General features: G+C 43.3%; 1 protein-coding gene across 3 annotated transcripts in view; it reads right to left on the reverse strand.

The window, feature by feature from the left end:
• The window catches only part of LOC127634176 (partitioning defective 3 homolog), a 582251-nt gene that overhangs the window by 373022 nt on the left and 190252 nt on the right, over positions 1–18977 (reverse strand). For all 3 annotated transcript variants that reach the window (XM_052113607.1, XM_052113605.1, XM_052113604.1), the window contains exon 3: positions 538–706. In XM_052113607.1, coding sequence (XP_051969567.1) covers positions 538–706 — 169 coding nt within the window. The remainder of the gene's footprint in view (positions 1–537; positions 707–18977) is intronic.

Below are 18977 nucleotides of genomic sequence, written 5' to 3' on the forward strand. Positions count from 1 at the left end.
AAATAGCTTAATCAGCTTCACTAGCTAGGTTTTCTTGAGCAAAGCACAGTTATGCTATACCATCTGCTAGACCAGCACCAAACCAGCACTAGTCATCCTAAACCAGCTTAGACCAGCATGGAAATTGCATGCACTTAAGCTGGTCTTTTTAACAGTGTTTTGCATTATTTTTGACTTCAGTAGTCATTTAAAAGCGTACTCTAGAGACTTTGGTGCGGAGCATAGTCTGTTTAAACTGTTCAAGATTTAAGAGTGTTTTCAGAATGGAGATTTTGGTGTGGAGCTATTGGAGTCAGTTTGCAACCAAATAATTTCTTTAAGGTCAGGATGAAATCAAATGAACAACCAAGCATTTGAACTAAGTATGGTTTCTATTTTTAGCGTTGTGCTGGGTTACTCTGCCCACAATCGAAATCTCACTGGCTAAACATCTAATATGTTCTAAAAGGCTATGATTGTGTTGTGTCATGCACCATTGTCACATTCAGTGTGAAATTGATTGCGTCAAAATCAAAGTAACTTGTATTTGTAACTCACTGGTCCTGAGGGCTGAGGGGGTGACCTCGATCTCACTGCTGGTCTGGTAGGGCTGAAAGGAGCTGAGCTCTCCCGTATTGAACATCTCTGGACTTTGTGTGCCTGTTGAGCTAGCGCTGGTGCCGTCACCTCCATGATGGGGGTCCTGCTCCTCGTAGACCGCCACCAGCTTAAGACAGAGAGAGAAAATAATGTTATAATGCTTTATATGTCATATATAACACTTACTTGATTTATTTATTTGGTGTTAATTCATTTGTTTTTGTAATGTAACTGTAAAGTACAACAGTGTCTTAGAAAGCCCTCTCAATGCTTTGGAAAAGTGTACGCTTTTTTGAACAAAAGTAGAAAATTGAGTTAGCTGGGAGGTTAATTCACAAGCTTTTGTCCTGCTTTCTGCTCACATTAACTGCATTCATACATCCACTGGAATAATTTATACCAAGCAGTCACATGCAGGCTAACAGACCCCAGCGACCACAGAGGCACTATTGTGGAAAGACGTTTGGGATTGTTTACATAAATGACGGAGCTTTGTGGCTCACTTTTGGCTATTTATTGTCAATACCCCTTGCTAGCAGGCAGAGCTGTGATAAGTACATGATAAGCACACTGCATCAAACGCTTACGTAAATTGTAGTTAAAGGCTAATATAAAGTGCGTCCCATGTTTCTTCACAAATCAAGATCAACAATCTCAAAAGAGTTAAAAAAAAATACTAGGATGATACTGATAATTAGTAGTATGATAAGCTTTTTATTACCATTGGATTTCGTCCCATTGAATTTCAGTAGCAGTTCTTCATGTTTAGATGCATGTCTGCTTGTTAATTGTGCACCTTAAACATATTCTACACACACTCTTTCAATCCCTCCTCAGCCTTGGAGAGCCACCACACAAACATGCTTACATTCACTTCAGCTTGTACTTGTAATCAAACGGGGTATTTGTTTATACATCACACAGTGCTTATGGGGTCTTAAGAGGCCCGTCTTCAGCCCTAAATGAACTGAAGCTCTGTGAATAGCTAATGAACTGCTGTTTTCACAGACAGCTACAACTCTTTGCTCACTCAAGAGTCCTCAAATGTCAAACCACTATACACTGGAGAAGAAAAGATGAAAGAAGTTCAATACTATTTCAGAAAAGTAGTCTACTCTCAGTGTCGGAAGATACAGAAATTTCAAGGAAAAGAGTCAGAATCAGAATTAGTAGATTCAGAATGAGAAGAATTAAGAATCGGTGGACTGAAATCAGAAGAATATGAATCTGAATCAGTAGATTTATAATCGTGAAAATCAGAATCAGCATTTAAAAAATCCCAGACATGTGATCGGCAAGGGATAAAAACTCAGGAAAATGTAAAGAGCAAAGACAATGTCCCCCATCCCCCACTCTAACACACTAGATTATGTATACACTAAATATCTTAGATTGCAGACAACATGTTTAGTTTATTACATATATTGTCACATTATTTCTTGACAAACACAAAGCCACTGATCAGCACAAAACCACAAAAAGTAGAGCGTATAAGTTATGAAATCTACAGCCAGCATTTGGGAAGGGATCACTTTGACAAGCTTTGCGATTTTTTTTGTGACATGATAAACATTGGATCATCTCATGTTGATGCACTGCTCAGCATGTTCCGCACAGAGTCGCTAGAGGGCGCTGCTAGCTCACGCATTGCTGACTGAAGCGGTTATACGTACTATAAATGCCACTTTTACAATTGTCACACCAGTTTTTCCACATTAATGTGAAAATTACAATTAATAAAATATAAATATTACATGTTCTTAGGTGTGCCAACCCTTCTATATTATTTGGCTTATTATTTTCAGTCTCACGCGTTCTCAGATCTACAGTTTGTGCATGACGCAACAGCAGCAGTGGCTCCATCCGAGGGAAGGCTGAATGACACTTGTTTGAGTAAAAATCCTTACTGAATGCACATCTTATCGAGAATATACATGCGTCACAATTTGTGGTTGGAAAAAATTCCAGATTAATTCGGAAAAATTACAAACCTGAAATCAGGATCAGTAGTTTAAAAACCATTAGTTTAAAAATAAGACAAAATCTGAATTCAGAATCAGTAAATTAATCATTAGATTAAGTCAATGGGGAGGGTATTATTTTATGTTTATTAAATGCATTTTAGATGAATGCTTTTGAAATGCTTTATTAGTGCTCATGGTTGCCAGATTGGACAAAACAAGCATAACACTGGGAGAATATTTCCAAACTGTGCAAGTTTAAAGATCTGAGTGGGGGATTGCATCTCTTGATATCCCAAACATTTGTAAATCTGTGCCTATTACCTTGCAACTCATTGTAATATCCAACTGATTTGCTAATCACCATTATCTGAAATAAATGATTTATACATAGAGAATTAAAATATTTTATTTGCATGTTTAGTATTGTAAAACATGACACAATTGATCTAAAGTGGAAGGTAAGGGGGTTGGCGGTTTTACAGGGAGGTTATTTTTTGCTGTTTCTTCTAACAAAGGGGGGTAGCATATCTTTGCTACCCTCAACTCGAGCACTGATCATAAGAATCAGAATCAGCAGACAAAAAATAAGAATCAGAGAAATCTGAGAGCAAAATCAGTACATTAAAATGTTAAATAATCTGAAACAGAATCAGTAGTTAGAATCATGATAATCCAAATCAGTACTTTAAAAATCAACAAATTTACGATCAGAAAAATTGGAATCAGTACGTTTAGAATCAGAATCTGTAGAATGAAAATCAGAAGATTTAAATTCAAAATCAGCAGAAACAGGAATTTTAAAACCGTTAGATTCAGAATCAGGAAAATCAGAAATCATGATCAGAATATTCAAATTCAGTATCAGAATCAGAAGCAAATTCTACCTTTGTTCCTAAATTGTAGTATTCACCAACATGCTACATCTAAAATATTGTATTAAGAATGTACAAATGCATCCGATTTTGCAGTTTTTTTTTATGATCCAGAACATACTGATGAGAGCAAAACAACATTCATTGAAAGGAAGTATAGAAAAAAGCTCAGCATGCATCTCACATCTGTGACTGCCTTCTTTGTCCTTTTACAGAAAAGCATAAACAAAACAGAAACAGAAAATATTGAATTGAAACAAGTTTGCAGTAGTTTGCAGTGGTGACCTTCATTAAACTGTTTCAGTCAAAGACAAAGACAGTTTCCTTTTCTTTCTTTTCTTTCAGTAGAAGTGTCCACAAATCTGTTTTCATAAAGGCACAAGTTGTTTAAGGACTGAGTGTGTGTGTGTGTGTGTGTGTGTGTGTGTGTGTGTGTGTGTGTGTGTGTGTGTGTGAGCGTGTATTTATCACTTTGTGGGGACCAAATGTCCCATAAGGATAGTAAAACCCGAAATTTTTGACCTTGTGGGGACATTTTGTCGGTCCCCATGAGGAAAACAGCTTATAAATCATACTAAATTATGTTTTTTGAAAATGTAAAAATGCAGAAAGTTTTCTGTGAGGGTTAGGTTTAGGGGTAGGGTTAGGTTTAGGGGATAGAATATAAAGTTTGTACAGTATAAAAACCATTATGTCTATGGAAAGTCCCCATAAAACATGGAAACACAACATGTGTGTGTGTGTGTGTGTGTGTGTGTGTGTGTGTGTGTGTGTGTGTGTGTGTGTGTGTTATCACAAATTTGTAATACTCTGTATTTAACTTGCTCTTTTAGTTCTTGTTTCTGTATATGGACATAAGAAGATAAGACTTGACATGCGCTGCCAGTAACAGTACATATTAAGCAGTACTGCTTAGAAATGCTAATGATGGATACAAATAAAAGGGTGATAAATATGCGAGCAGTCGCACAACAAATTGCAGAGTGGGATGACAACTCTGTTTTGTAATTTGGCAAGAAAGTTTGTGCCAAGAACTTCAGAAGTCATAAAGTGATGATACATGAGCAGCTGATACATGAAAGTCAAAGGCAGGGGTCAGCAACTTTTTTGACATGGAGTGATGTTTTTCGTTTTCCTGGTCAATGGCTGTGCTGACGTTAAAAATCTTGCATGTAAATTTTCAAGAGCATCTTGTGAAAGTGCTTCAATGAAAGAAAACCTGTCCTTTTGTACAAAATGAGTTAACACAGTTAATGTCACAAATGTGCTTTTTTTTAAATTAATATATGTAGATAAATATTGCCGTTTATTGCTATTTATTATTATAATGATGCATAAAAATTAAAATGATTAATTTCTTCCTTTGGTTTATTTAGCTGACATCAGTTCAGAAATCATACTTTGATTGTTTTTACCTTCATTTCTACTCTATTTTACTTTAAATTGTAAAAGTTTAATTTAGCATTAATAATTAATAATAATTAATAATAAAATCCCTATTCTAAACTATTTCAGAGTAAATACACAAATATTAAGATGTATCTTGAATATTATCAAAAGGCTGCAAAATACTGAAATATATTTTTGGCAAAAGTTGTTGTACAGTAATGCTGCACCTCTGAGATCCCAGTCACTCCCAACACTTCCTCAACTGCACACTGCAGGGTCAACTACTCATTAGAGTGAACAGGAAGAGGGAAACCAAAGGGAAGAAGTGGGGTGAATCTTCTCAATACCTTTCATGTCTGTTTCCTTTGATCTCAGCGAAGCTTTCACAGTGGAGGGGAAGTGCTGGGTGAATACAGTGAAACCCTGATGTGTGGCCCTGTTTCATTCACTGTGATGGCCAAGATATCTTTTGGACTTTACAAGCACGACTTGGATATTGTGATAGGCAACTACAGGAGTCATCATAGATGCATGTAAAAGAGACAACGCTACCCATTAGCATAAGTTGAACCCTGTCAAGTGCTTCAAAAGAAGCAGAGCAGGAGGACCATTGTTCAATAGCCATCAAACGAATAATTTTGACCTTAATGGGGATAGCCATTAAGCGAATATGATAAACCTAGAAGGTGCGAGATATCCCTACCTCAACAGTGTAATACAGGTATGCAACCTGGTCTCATAGAATCACTTTACTATACCTATATTTTTGCAAAATGACTTTTTACGTGACTTGTTTTACGAATTGCAACAGTTTCCTGGTGACATAAACAATAGAGGTGTTACAACAACAAAGACTTTTAGGGCATTCAGAACTGTAGCTCGTTTGATTTTTTCAAAAACAGGGTCTAAAATTGTTACAATGTTGCATTTTCTTCTTGGTTCGGTTTGCTTTCACTAGTCAACATTTTAAAACAGACCAAAACTGTGTTTATAAAAGTCACATGTGAGCAAACTATCCCCTCATTGGTCAGTATGTTTGTACACTGTTCCGGGATATAGCTCATACATCAATATGCCGCTTAAAATGATAAGCCTTTAACTGTAAAAATGTGTACACACATTTGTGTGTGTGTGTGTGTGTGTGTGTGTGTGTGTGTGTGTGTGTGTGTGTGTGTGTGTGTGAGCGTGTATTTATCACTTTGTGGGTACCAAATGTCCCCATAAGGATAGTAAAACCCGAAATTTTTGACCTTGTGGGGACATTTTGTCGGTCCCCATGAGGAAAACAGCTTATAAATCATACTAAATTATGTTTTTTGAAAATGTAAAAATGCAGAAAGTTTTCTGTGAGGGTTAGGTTTAGGGGTTGGGTTAGGTTTAGGGGATAGAATATAAAGTTTGTACAGTATAAAAACCATTATGTCTATGGAAAGTCCTCATAATACAAGGAAACACAACATATGTGTGTGTGTGTGTGTGTGTGTGTGTGTGTGTGTGTGTGTGTGTGTGTGTGTGTGTGTGTGTGTGTGTGTGTGTGTGAGAGAGAATGAATATTTGGTAGTTATTATCAGGACTGATGTTGGTTAAAAAGTCAGTGAACATTGAAAATGATATTAATATATAATATTTTTTATGGCAGTTTTTTTGACATGGACATTTTTGTCCTCTAAGGACCTCTGAGTAACTTTTTTAAATTGAAGCACAAGGGTTAATCTGTCATTTAGTTGCTTTTGCATTATTTCTGCATTGAAGTGCCGGCTCTCTCCCTTTATCTTTGATTGTGAATTACAGTGATGTGCTGACCTACAGATTTTTTCTTCGCAGATTTATCAGGCATGCTCATAGTTTTTAAAGTGATATTGTTTGGTATGTTGGTCCGTTGTGTCAGACTGCATTCTCACCACAAGCAGACCACACCGGAGTGTGTTTGCAATTGGTCTGAGACTACCTCGTCCTTGGTGGACTCGGACCATTTGTTTTGGTGAGGATCAGAGTGCGATCAAAATGTTCATATATGCATAAATGAACCAAACTAAAGTAGAAAACAAACCAGTTTCTGAAAAGAAATGCTCTAAAAGAGCCAGGAGTGAAAAATCCCTTAATCTTAAATCACTTAAATGGACTAAAATTTCATATGTCAGACTTTATACAGTTAAGAATTTATATTTATGACATACATTTTTATTTTTTTAATAACTCAACTCAATTTTATTTATATTTATATTTATTTATAGAGCACTTTCAAAAACCACACTGGGTACCAAAGTGCTGTACATGGAGTTACAAAAAATAAATAAAATCACATACATACAGCTTAAGAATGCAAAAAACTTTTAAAACCAATAAAACAAGAATAAGATAAAATTGAACTGGTACAATTTATAATGCAATTAATTAAAAGCTAGGGAAAACAAATTTGTTTTTAAGGCCCCCTGGAAAGAGAATAGGGACGGAGGTGATTTTATGACCAATGGAAGCTCATTCCAAAGTCTAGGGGCTGCCACCGCAAAAGCTCTATCACCTTGAGTTTTTAGGCGAGATCGAGGAACTGACAGACACAGCTGATTACCAGAGCGGAGAGACCTTGAAGGTTGATTCAAACTTATTAAAGCAGAGATGTACTCGGATGCAAGACCATGAAGAGCCTTAAAAACATACATCAACACTTTGTACTGGATTCTGTATTGGATCGGTAACTAATGTAGTGAAATCAAAACTGGGGTGATATGGTCTCTTTTCCTGGTTCCAGTTAAAAGCCTAGCAGCTGAATTCTGAACCAGCTGCAGGCGAGAGAGAGAAGCCTGACTCACACCCAGATACAAAGCATTACAATAGTCCAATCGAGAAGACACAAAAGCTTGCACAACCTTCTCCAAATCATCAAAAGAAAGAATGGACTTCAACTTTTCTATAGCTCTAAGATGGGAAAAACTATTTTTAACAACAGCATTTATTTGTTGATCAAACTTGAGCTCAGAGTCAAATATAACACCCAGACGTTTTTTCCCTGGAAGCACTGACACATTTCTTTCTAAATTTACCTCACATCCCCTTTGACCAAAAACAATAAACGTATCCTCATTTAATTGAAGAAAGTTGTTTGCCAGCCAACACTTCACATGCATTTATGCAGAGACTCAAAAGAAGGGTGCTTCCCATGTTTAATATCAGATGTACAGATTATCTGTTCTGTAAAAATCAGATGGCACCAGGGACAAGTTTACCCAAAGGGTAATTTCTATTTCCCCAATTAATATATCATATGATGCATAATTATGATGTACATACTAAACTCATATCTAAATAGTTTACAATGTATCAGTAAATGCAAATTTTTCTTACGGGGTGCATCTTTCCCCATCTTCCCCTCCCTACAATTATGGCACGGTGTCACGAACCCCGCTCTCTCGTTCCGTCCCCTCGAGCTCCCACGCTCGTTCTGCCCCCTCGAGCTCCCACGCTCGTTCCGCCACCTCGAGCTCGCACAGTCTTTTTGCTCGCTCGAGCCCTCACGCCCACTTTGCGCCTACTCGCTCACATGCTCGTAGGCATCTCCCTTCCTCGAGTTTCTCACGCGTTTCCAATCCCCCAGAACATTATGACCACCTGCACTCACGTCATCTGCACTCCTGCACATTAGTTTCACCTGCACTCGTCTCATCACCAGTCATGGTTTACACCTGCACTTGCCCCTATATATATCACTACCCTTTCGTCTCACGGTTGTTGGTTATTGTATTTAGTTTCCCGTGTCTTTGCCCCCCGCTAGTCTCGTCTAGTTTTGACCTCCTCTCGTTCACCTCTTAGCTTGCCAGCTCCCCTTGTTCCCCTGTCTTTTGCTCCCACTTGTTATTTTTATTCTGATTACCCCGGCTTTGACCCCCTACGCTCTCGTTGACCACTCTCTCCTGGATTTGCCCCTTTACCCTATCTTGATTCCCCGGCTTCGATTTAACGCTCACCCTGACCACTTTTGACTGGATTTGCCCTTGTTTTGTACTGTTGCCTGCTTTTGTTGGAATAAAGCAGTTTTCTCCGACATTGTGACTGTCTCGTCTTGTGTTTGTGTGTGCGGGTTACAAAATAACCAACCTCACCGAAGACAGTCACAATGCGTCGCGCTGAGGATTCGCGCAGCTCACTAGAGCGGAGGAACACGTCACATTCAGCGCGAGGAGCTATGGTGTGGAAACTTGACCAAGCGCTCGCGGCCCAGGGGCAGCAGGTATGTTCTATGTCTGAAATTTTTCACCCTGTTTCACCTGTGTCTGCCCCTGAGCCCGTTGATGCATTCCACGCATCCGCGAGCGCCGTATGCTCTCCATCCCCGGAGAGGTTTTATGGCTCATCGGACGCGAACCAAGGGTTTTCCGTGCAAGGCAGTGGTTATGTAACTCATAACCCCGTCCTTGACATTATGGAGCCAGCGGCCCGACTCTTGGGTTTGCGCCAGGGGAGCCAACCCTTGGAGGCTTATATTATGGATTTTTGTGCCCTGGCGTACCAGGTGAATTTTGATGAGGTGGCTCTGAAAGACATTTTTCAATTTGGACTGAATGAGCCAGCCTCATCAGTCATGCCTGGTGTTCGCTGCTCTCTCAACCTGGCTCAGTTTATTGACCTCGCCGTACTGTACGCTGGTTCCTCGTTTACTGTGGGGGAGGCAGAAACTGAACCAGCGTTCCATACCACGGCCCCGTCTTGAAGCCTACCACGGCCCCCGTCTTGAAGCCTACCACGGCCCCCGTCTTGAAGCCTTACACGGCCCTAGTCCCGAAGCCTGTCGCGGCCCTAGTCCCGATGCCTGTCGCGGCCCTAGTCCCGAAGCCTGTCGCGGCCCTAGCCCCGAAGCCTGACACGGCCCTAGCCCCGAAGCCTTACACGGCCCTAGCCCCGAAGCCTTACACGGCCCTAGTCCCGAAGCCTGTCACGGCCCTAGTCCCGAAGCCTGACACGGCCCCAGTCCCGAGGCCTGTCAGGGCCCCAGTCCCGAAGCCTGACACGGCCCTAGCCCCGAAGCCTGACACGGCCCCAGTCCCGAGGCCTGTCACGGCCCCAGTCCCGAAGCCTGTCACGGCCCCAGTCTCGAAGCCTGGCACGGCCAGCGAGTCAACGCCCATGCCTGCCACGGCCAGAGAGTCAGCGCCCATGCCCGCCACGGCCAACGAGCCAGCGCCCATGCCCGCCACGGCCAACGAGCCAGCGCCCATGCCCGCCACGGTCAGCGAGCCAGCGCCTGTAGCCTCGACCGTCCCCATGGCCACGTCCCCTGTTGGCCGAGGACGCAAGAGAAGGAAGAGGGCCCCTTCTCCCCAGTCTCGTCTTGTGCTCAAGACCGCAGAGGTTCCCTCAGTCTTCCACAGATCTACCGACCTCTGCTCCGCCCTCAGAGTCTTCCATGGCTCCGCCTGGTTCTGCTCCGCCCCCAGAGTCTTCCACGGCTCTGCCGGGTTCTGCTCCGCCCCCAGAGTCTTCCACGGCTCTGCCGGGTTCTGCTCCGCCCCCAGAGTCTTCCACGGCTCTGCTGGGTTCTGCTCCGCCCCCAGAGTCTTCCACGGCTCTGCCGGGCTCTGCTCCGCCCCCAGAGTCTTCCACGGCTCTGCCGGGCTCTGACACGGCCCCAGTCCCGAGGCCTGTCACGCCCAGTCTTCCACAGCTCTGCCCCACCCCCAGAGTCTTCCACGGCTCTGCCGGGCTCTGCTCGCCCCTCAGAGCCCTCGCGGCCTCCGCCTCTCGAGTCTCCCAAGGCTCCTCCTCCCAAGCCTCCCAGGGCTCCTCTCAAGCCTCCCAGGGCTCTTCCTCTCGAGCCTCCTAAGGCTCCTCCTCTCGAGCCTCCCAGAGCTCTACCTCCCAAGCCCCCCAGGGTTCTGCCTTTCAAGTCTCTCGAGCCTCCCAGAGCACCGCCTCTCAGGGCTTCTCCTCCCGAGTCTTTCAAGGCTCCTCCTCCCAAGCCTCCCAGGGCTCCTCTTCTCGAGCCTTCCAAGGCTCCTCCTCCCAAGCCTCCCAGGGCTCCTCCTCTCGAGCCTCTCAGGGCTTCTCCTCTCGAGTCTTTCAGGGCTCCCCCTCCCAAGCCTCTCAGGGCTTCTCCTCTCGAGTCTCTCAGGGCTCCTCCCCCCTCAAGCCTCTCAGGGCTTCCCCTCTCGAGTCTTTCAGGGCTCCTCCTCCCAGCCTCTCAGGGCCTCCTCAGTCTTTAGGCTCCACCCTCGAGCCTCTCAGGGCTCCAGTCTTTCATGGCTCCACCCCTCCTCTCGAGCCTCTCAGGGCTCTCAGGCTCCTCTCCAGTCTTTCATGGCTCCACCCCTCGAGCCTCTCAGGGCTCCGTCCTTCCAGTCTTTCATGGCTCCACCCCTCAAGCCTCTCACGGCTTCGCCTCTCGAGTCTCTCAGGGCTCCTCCTCTCGAGTCTCTCAGGGCTCCTCCACCCCTCGAGCCTCTCAGGGCTCCGTCCCTCGAGTCTTTCATGGCTCCACCCCTCAAGCCTCTCACGGCTTCGCCTCTCGAGTCTCTCAGGGCTCCTCCCCCTCTCAAGCATCTCAGGGCTTCCCCTCTCGAGTCTCTCAGGGCTCCTCCTCCCCTCAAGCCTCTCAGGGCTTCTCCTCTCAAGTCTTTCATGGCTCCACCCCTCAAGCCTCTCACGGCTTCGCCTCTCGAGTCTCTCAGGGCTCCTCCCCCTCTCAAGCCTCTCAGGGCTTCCCCTCTCGTGTCTTTCAGGGCTCCACCCCCTTCCAAGCCTCTCAGGGCTTCGTCTCTCGAGTCTTCCAGGGCCCCACCTCTAGAGCCTCTCGAGTCTTCCACGACCTTTTTCCCCGAGCCTCTCACGGCTCTACTCCCAGAGACTCCAGAGCCTCCTAGGGCTCCGCCTCTCGAGCCACCTACGGCTCCGCCTCCCGAGCCTCCCACGGCTCCACCTCCCGAGCCCCTCACGGCTCTGCTCCCAAAGACTCCAGAGCTTTCTATGGCTCCGCATCTCGGGCCTCCTACGGCTCTACCCCCGAGACTACACAGCCTGCCAGGTCGTCGCCTCAGGGACCTCCCACGGCGCCACCTCCATTGGCTCTACCTCCTGAGCCTTCCAGGCCTTCCCCCCTAAAGCCTCCATCGGCTCCACCTCCAGAGCCTTTCAGGCCTTCGCCCCTAAAGCCTCCTTCGGCTCCACCTCCAGAGCCTTCCAGAACCCCACCTCCAGAGCCGCCTACAGTGCCGCCTCTGACGGCACCGCCTTTCACGGCTCAGCCCGGACTTCCTGACCCTCTCCCTGTCCTGTGGCCTCTTCCCTGGCCTCCGGACCCTATTCCTGTCCGGTGGTCACCTTCCAGACCCCCGGACCCAGTCCCTGTCCTCCAGTGGCCTTCCAGACCCCCTGACCCTGTCTCTAACCTACGGCTGCCCCCTAGATCTCCCGACCACCCGCCTGTCCGCTATGTTCCCCCAGACCTTGCCTTGATACTGCCCATTGACCCCATGGACTGTCTCATTTCCCTCTGTGCCCCTTGGACTGCCCTCAATTTTGTTTGTGTGTTTTGTGGGTTGTCTGTTCAGGGTTTTTTGTTTGTTGGGTTCGTCCAGCACCACTTCCTCGCAACCGAGCGCGGCCATCAGGAGCCGTCTGTTTTAGAGGGGGGAGTACTGTCACGAACCCCGCTCCCTCGTTCCGCCCCCTCGAGCTCCCACGCTCGTTCCGCCCCCTCGAGCTCCCACGCTCGTTCCGCCCCTCGAGCTCGCACGCTCTTTTTGCTCGCTCGAGCCCTCACGCCCACTTTGCTCCTACTCACTCACATGCTCGTAGGCATCTCCCTTCCTCGAGTTTCTCACGCGTTTCCAATCCCCCAGAACATTATGACCACCTGCACTCGCGTCATCTGCACTCCTGCACATTAGTTTCACCTGCACTCGTCTCATCACCAGTCATGGTTTACACCTGCACTTGCCCCTATATATATCACTACCCTTTCGTCTCACGGTTGTTGGTTATTGTATTTAGTTTCCCGTGTCTTTGCCCCCCACTAGTCTCATCTAGTTTTGACCTCCTCTCGTTCACCTCTTAGCTTGCCAGCTCCCCTTGTTCCCCTGTCTTTTGCTCCCACTTGTTATTCTTATTCTGATTACCCCGGCTTTGACTCCCTACGCTCTCGTTGACCACTCTCTCCTGGATTTGCCCCTTTACCCTATCTTGATTCCCCGGCTTCGATTTAAGCGCTCACCCTGACCATTCTTCACTGGATTTGCCCTTGTTTTGTACTGTTGCCTGCTTTTGTTGGAATAAAGCAGTTTTCTCCGACATTGTGACTGTCTCGTCTTGTGTTTGTGTGTGCGGGTTACACACGGGCCTTGAAATGACTCGCCTGGCAACCTCAACCGTTGATTTCCTCTGAGCAGACCTGCTGAGGATTCATACAATTTTATTCCTCATCAAATTCTTACCTCCAAACTACATATCAATGGGAGCATGACAAACATTTTATGACTGAGCCATGAAAGTGGACTAGCCAATCCTCTGGGCAGAGGTATCGCGCAAAACCAGAGCAAGCTCAAAGTAACTCACCTCAACTTGATTAGCTGCCACGGCTCAATAGACAGGCTCAGAGCGAAACGTCCAATTGGGCAGATAAACGAGCAGTCAAAGTTTCATCATGTTGTCAGGGCTTTTTTTGACTGTGAAAGTGAATCCACAAGGAGCTCAAGGCAGAGGGATTAATAGGAGGGAATCATTTGTGTGAAACCTTTACTAAACTCCTCTGGGTGACAAAAATTTGTTTCACTGCACAAACAACTTTGTGAACTTATCACTTCAGAACACTACAGACCAGAAGAAACAAGTGGAATGAAGTAAACAAACAACAAACACTGCAGAAATGCAATATTGCAACGTATCAAACCAAACTTCAAGCTTTTGGCCTTTGGCAACTCAATTAAAATCAGTCAATATTTAACTAGAAATGTATGGATGATATTAGCACTGCTCATCTCACTTAAAATCTATGTTTATATTTCTTGTTCCCAGGATGTTGAGGTTAAGAAAAAATCGAGGCTTTAATAGTAATTAGAACAAGTAAATAATTAAGTACGCTTCTGTGATCAAGCCTGTGGTTATTCCTGAGCCTGCAATCTTCTACTGTGGTACCTGCTTAACTGGATTCATCTTGCAGTAGACTGGACCGTTTAGATGGATTAACTGATTATTCATTTGCGAGATAACTTTAACACAGGTAATCCCATTTAAACATGCATTACATTCAAACATCGGCTCATATCCATATTACAGATGGGAATTTTTTTTTTCATTGGTGCAGAAACAGTTCTGAACAATTGATATTTGAGAAATTACATTTGCTATTCAGTTATTAGTCACAATACCAACATTAATCCCAACACAAGTCAAATTCCACCATTTATAACAGTAAAAGCCCAAAGTATAGTGCACATTTCCAATCTATTGTTCCACCTGTTTACTGTATATTCAATTAAGGCCTAACAAACTGTTTACATTCATTTTTAGGCAAAACTGTATTATGCAAAAGCAGCCACTTGTAAATCACTGTAAGAACTCAGAATTGATTCTGTACTCAGAACCATTGATTTATTAATTTATTTTCTTTTAGTAATTTACTTTTTTGTTTCATTTGTTGGTATCGACTTGGTTACAAAGTATTAGTACTTCTAACATCCCTATCAGCCATATTCTAATCTTTTGTATCTTTTAGACATCTTTTGTAGTATCTTCTGAATGTTTTTTTATGAATTAACTGAGTATTAACAAGGCAAACCATCTCATAAACACCATCCGTTCACAGACAACAGAACACATCTGCTAGCAAGACAATTGTGCATATCACATATTCATTTGTGCCAACCTCAAACCTAAATGGTACGACAACATTGCCAAATACTCCTAACTTGCCAGGATTTCAAGGGTGGTTAATCTGATGGGCTCTCAGTCGAGAATGGTCCGCCCTAATGAAGGAAACATGTCATCAAAGAACATATGGCATGTGCTGTTCAGCCAACAGCATTATGTTAGATGTTCACAGTTAACTTGAACAGGTTTGAACCAGATCTCTTTTCTATTAAGCAAAATCACTAAATCAACTTGTTTTCACTTTTTTGCTACTCTTGATGTCTCATTTTGTTTGTATTTAATGATAAAGCTAAAAAAAGCTAAAACCAAACATTACTGCCAAACTAGAAACTTTCTGACCTGTTCACAAGCAACATGTTTCTGACCAGTTTAAAAGTAACAGCAGGCCCTCTCTGACCTCCAATCTTTAGACAGGAGTCTCTGTCAGAGATCAGAATCAATTAATACAAAATTAAAAATACTCCAAAAGCACCACAAAGAATGCCATTTTATTACCAACATGGTAGTCCATGGTGTTGAACCCAAAAACCATGGTGCTTTTTTGTAAGGAGTACATTTCAAAATATAATTTTTACAGTATCCGCGTCCATCTCTATCGCTGTTTCATCTCTCTACTGTCTCCGATACCAAGCATTTGTCATCATTTACTTGCAAGGACATCCATAAAAGCCTGATATTTAATTTACTTTCCTCCTATGAAAGGATAGACACCATCTTGGTACACTCCCTTTTCATTTTAAAACCAGGGTCTGCTGCCCATCTTCCAGCAATCCATCCATCTATCAAACTTCCATCAAACAAGTATCTTATACCATTTGTCACTGACTCCCAAAACAAGAATGGAATAATAATATTTTCTATCTCACTTTTTTGCCAGAATAAGTTCTGCTCTTATGTAAGCTACTTAAGCTACAAAGTCATGAAAAAAGAAAATAGAAAACTTTAAGGTCATACAAAAGTCTTCTTGGTTGAAGGTCTTTGATGCGTGGCTGGGCATGGTTCCGTCACGCTTTAGTGAACATTTCTCATCACACTCCAGCCTTTGAATACTTCATCGTTACATCTTTCCATTATTTCTGTAGCTCGGGCCTCCCTCATGCGCGGCCACTGAGTGCTTAGCCCAGTTTTGCTTCTCATTAGCATCATCAAATATTCACACAATAAGTCCAACCCTTTCACTCCAAGTCCCCTTTGTGTCTCACCTTAATACATATTTCAAAAGTGCTGTCGCTTGGGGAATGTTCATTGGGAATGTGGTTATGCCCTGCTGGGAACTTCCTGATAGGTGCTAAAATTAGCACAAATCGTGTTGCAAAATGGCACCATGCTAAAATTTCTGTAAAACAGAATCACCGATTTAATGAAGCATTGTCATTCGTAAACTTACTAATTTGCAACAACCTAGCGACAAACAAGAAAACCTTAAACACAGAGAACACTCTTAAAACCACTTAGCAACATGCTAAAAACCTCTCAAAACACATTTACTAATCAAGTTTTTAATTCTACTTCTCTCTTCTAGTAGTAATGGCAGCAGAGCAACATGCTTCAAAGCTAAATGTAGCCTATTTCTGTGGACAAGTGTAACAGTGTAACTGTTTGAGGCAGTCAATGATAGATTTATGCAAATAGGCGAGTTGTTTAGCATTACATAGTGCCATCACTCTTTTCTATTCTCTATTCACCAAGACAAAGATATGGAAAGACAGGTGCTTTTTGCACCTGAAAGTGATGATGAAAAGAAAAATAGAAAGGATTTGCTGAAGAGGTGGGGAAAGCAGTGTGAAAATACACATCGCAAGCAAAGTTTAAACAGATTAGAGTCTCATCCTTTCAAATCCACTTGGCCGAGATTTTTTGCGCTGGCCTTTGAAGTCTCTCTTGAGCTCGGGGAGTCAGGGGGGAAATGAATTCATTCGCCTTTCTATGCCAGTGTATTACAGCTACCTACACAGTGCTGACAGAATGTAAAAAATTCCAATAAGTTTCCTCCCCTCTGCCACATTAATGAAATAAACCCATGGCCATCTGTAATACTCTTTATGGCCCAGAAGGCAACTACAGAGCAGTCTCAGCCTTGTTAGACATGCTGTGATGTGAAGAGTCGAGAAAGTCAAGTTGACCAAAAAATGAAGATGGAGTCAAATCAATTACAGATATTTGGTAAAATATGAGATCATAGTGTCATTTGGATCGAGCTTGGCGTGTTAACCCCAATGATATGTCTTACAAACTATAAGGAAGAAATATATTTCATGGCAAAGTTTGCGACAAATTGCCATGAACTCTTGAGGAATGTGATGATGTACATTAAGTCTTGTGTACGTACACATGTACTCATTATTTGGAAGGGTTGTTCCTTGAATTCAAAATGCACAGAGACTAAATGTTTTATGAGTGAGCACCCCAAAATAAAATAAAAAATAATTTGTGCATTGTAACTCAAAAAGGGCCTCCCTCATCACAGGGTTTTGAGTTCTTGAGTTGCATGGCACCTTGCGAGGTTGGATGTGTGAATGATGAGCTCTGCTCACTTTGCTAGTTTATAATACTTTTAGTGTCATAACCAGTGAGATTCAATACATCCTATTCCATAACGGTTCTATGAAGACAATATGTCAAAGAATTCAAAATCCCCAGGCTCTGAAGGCATTAAAAGACACTTACGTGTTCAAGCTGATACCCCAGACAGGGCCGCAGAACAGGGATTCAGACTGGATGGTGCGGCAAGAGAGATTAAGCGTCAATTGACAAGCATTTCGGCAATGCTGGCGAAGGTCATTGCAGACTTGGAGGATCTTGCTGTAATATGTCAGTCGATCACTGCCATGAAGACTAAATTCTCTGAGGTCGTTACAAGAGTGTCAGATGTCGAGAAACTGATTGATTATTTGGAGTAACTGGAGAGGGAATTAGCTGCTAACCCGCTAGCGACCAAGATAGACTTGGAATGCATTTGGGAAAAGTTGGAAGACCTGAAGAATCATAACCGACGAAACAACATCTGAATTGTTGGAATTCCTGAGAACGAAGAAGGCAAAGATATGGTGAGATTCCTAGACGAGCTCTTCCCGAGTCTGCTCGACATTACAGGCCATAAGCTGGAAATCAAGCAAGCTCACAGAGTCTTGGCTCCAACTACTGACCATAAATGACTAGCTTGAACCATCTGAAGCTGGTTTAAGCAGGATTTTCTCACAGAGTATGAAATTATGTCTCACTTAACTCACTGTCCAACAGCTGATCAACCATTCAGACAAGCTAGGACCAACTAATGACCACAAATGACCAGCTACAATCATCTGAAGCTGGTTTTAGTTGAATTTTCCAGCAGGATGCTAAAGGAACACTTGTTATAACTCGCTGAGAGTCACCAATGATATGATCAGAGGTTTTAATAAAACAATACTCTTGTTTACGAGAAATTAATTGCACGTAGGCACACAAACAGACTTGTGCTTAGTTACCTGAACTGATGTTTCTAATACTCTCAGTTGATTCACTCATAGTCTCGATTTATCTTGCTGTCTAAATATAGTTTCCAAAAGCACTTTCACGTGTCATTCGTGCCAACTGGCTTTGGGAAATGAAATAAATCAAATCAGCCTGCCTACAGTGGACTCCTCAGCATGCACTCCTCTTTTCTTCCCTCTCTCAATCTTTTTACTGTCCTCTCTTCTTGTTTTATTCACATTCAGATGGTGGCATCCACATCCCCCTTTCATATACACATCTCTCTTTTGTGTGTATTAGTATTCCTAAGTTCAAACAAAGGCATTATACGGACTAATAAAAAAAGTGCTTGTCAGAAGACGTGCCCTTCAATCCTTCATTGGGTATGCACAAAATCCAAGAGGAAAGTAATTAAAATGGCCACCCAGGGACTGCTGCAGAAGGAGAGAAGGCAGAAATGAGGGGAAAAGTAGAAGAAAAGAACACTTTAAAAGACTCTGGCCCCCAGATACAGAGTGATTACTCATCCGTGTGCATGTGGGCCGGGTTTAGAATGGTCCATCCTTGACACACGAGCATGGATCTGCCATACACTCTGCCTCATGCTGAAGGCTGACAGACTCTTGGTTGTAAAACTGACTCAGATCAGCAGTGGGGAACTACTGGCCATGACAGTTTGACATGATGTGACGTGTGTGAATGGATCTATTGAGACAATGTATTGGTTTGAATGAACTATGTAGCTGGTACAATATTTAACACTTCAGAACAGTCAGTCACTACTACAACTGATTTTGAGAGTATTGGCCAATAATATATCTGCTTTGCCAATTAAAGGGAGAGGTCACACTACATTCCACACAAG

Source organism: Xyrauchen texanus, chromosome 41 (assembly GCF_025860055.1).
Source record: "Xyrauchen texanus isolate HMW12.3.18 chromosome 41, RBS_HiC_50CHRs, whole genome shotgun sequence".
In the NCBI taxonomy this organism is placed as follows: domain Eukaryota; kingdom Metazoa; phylum Chordata; class Actinopteri; order Cypriniformes; family Catostomidae; genus Xyrauchen; species Xyrauchen texanus.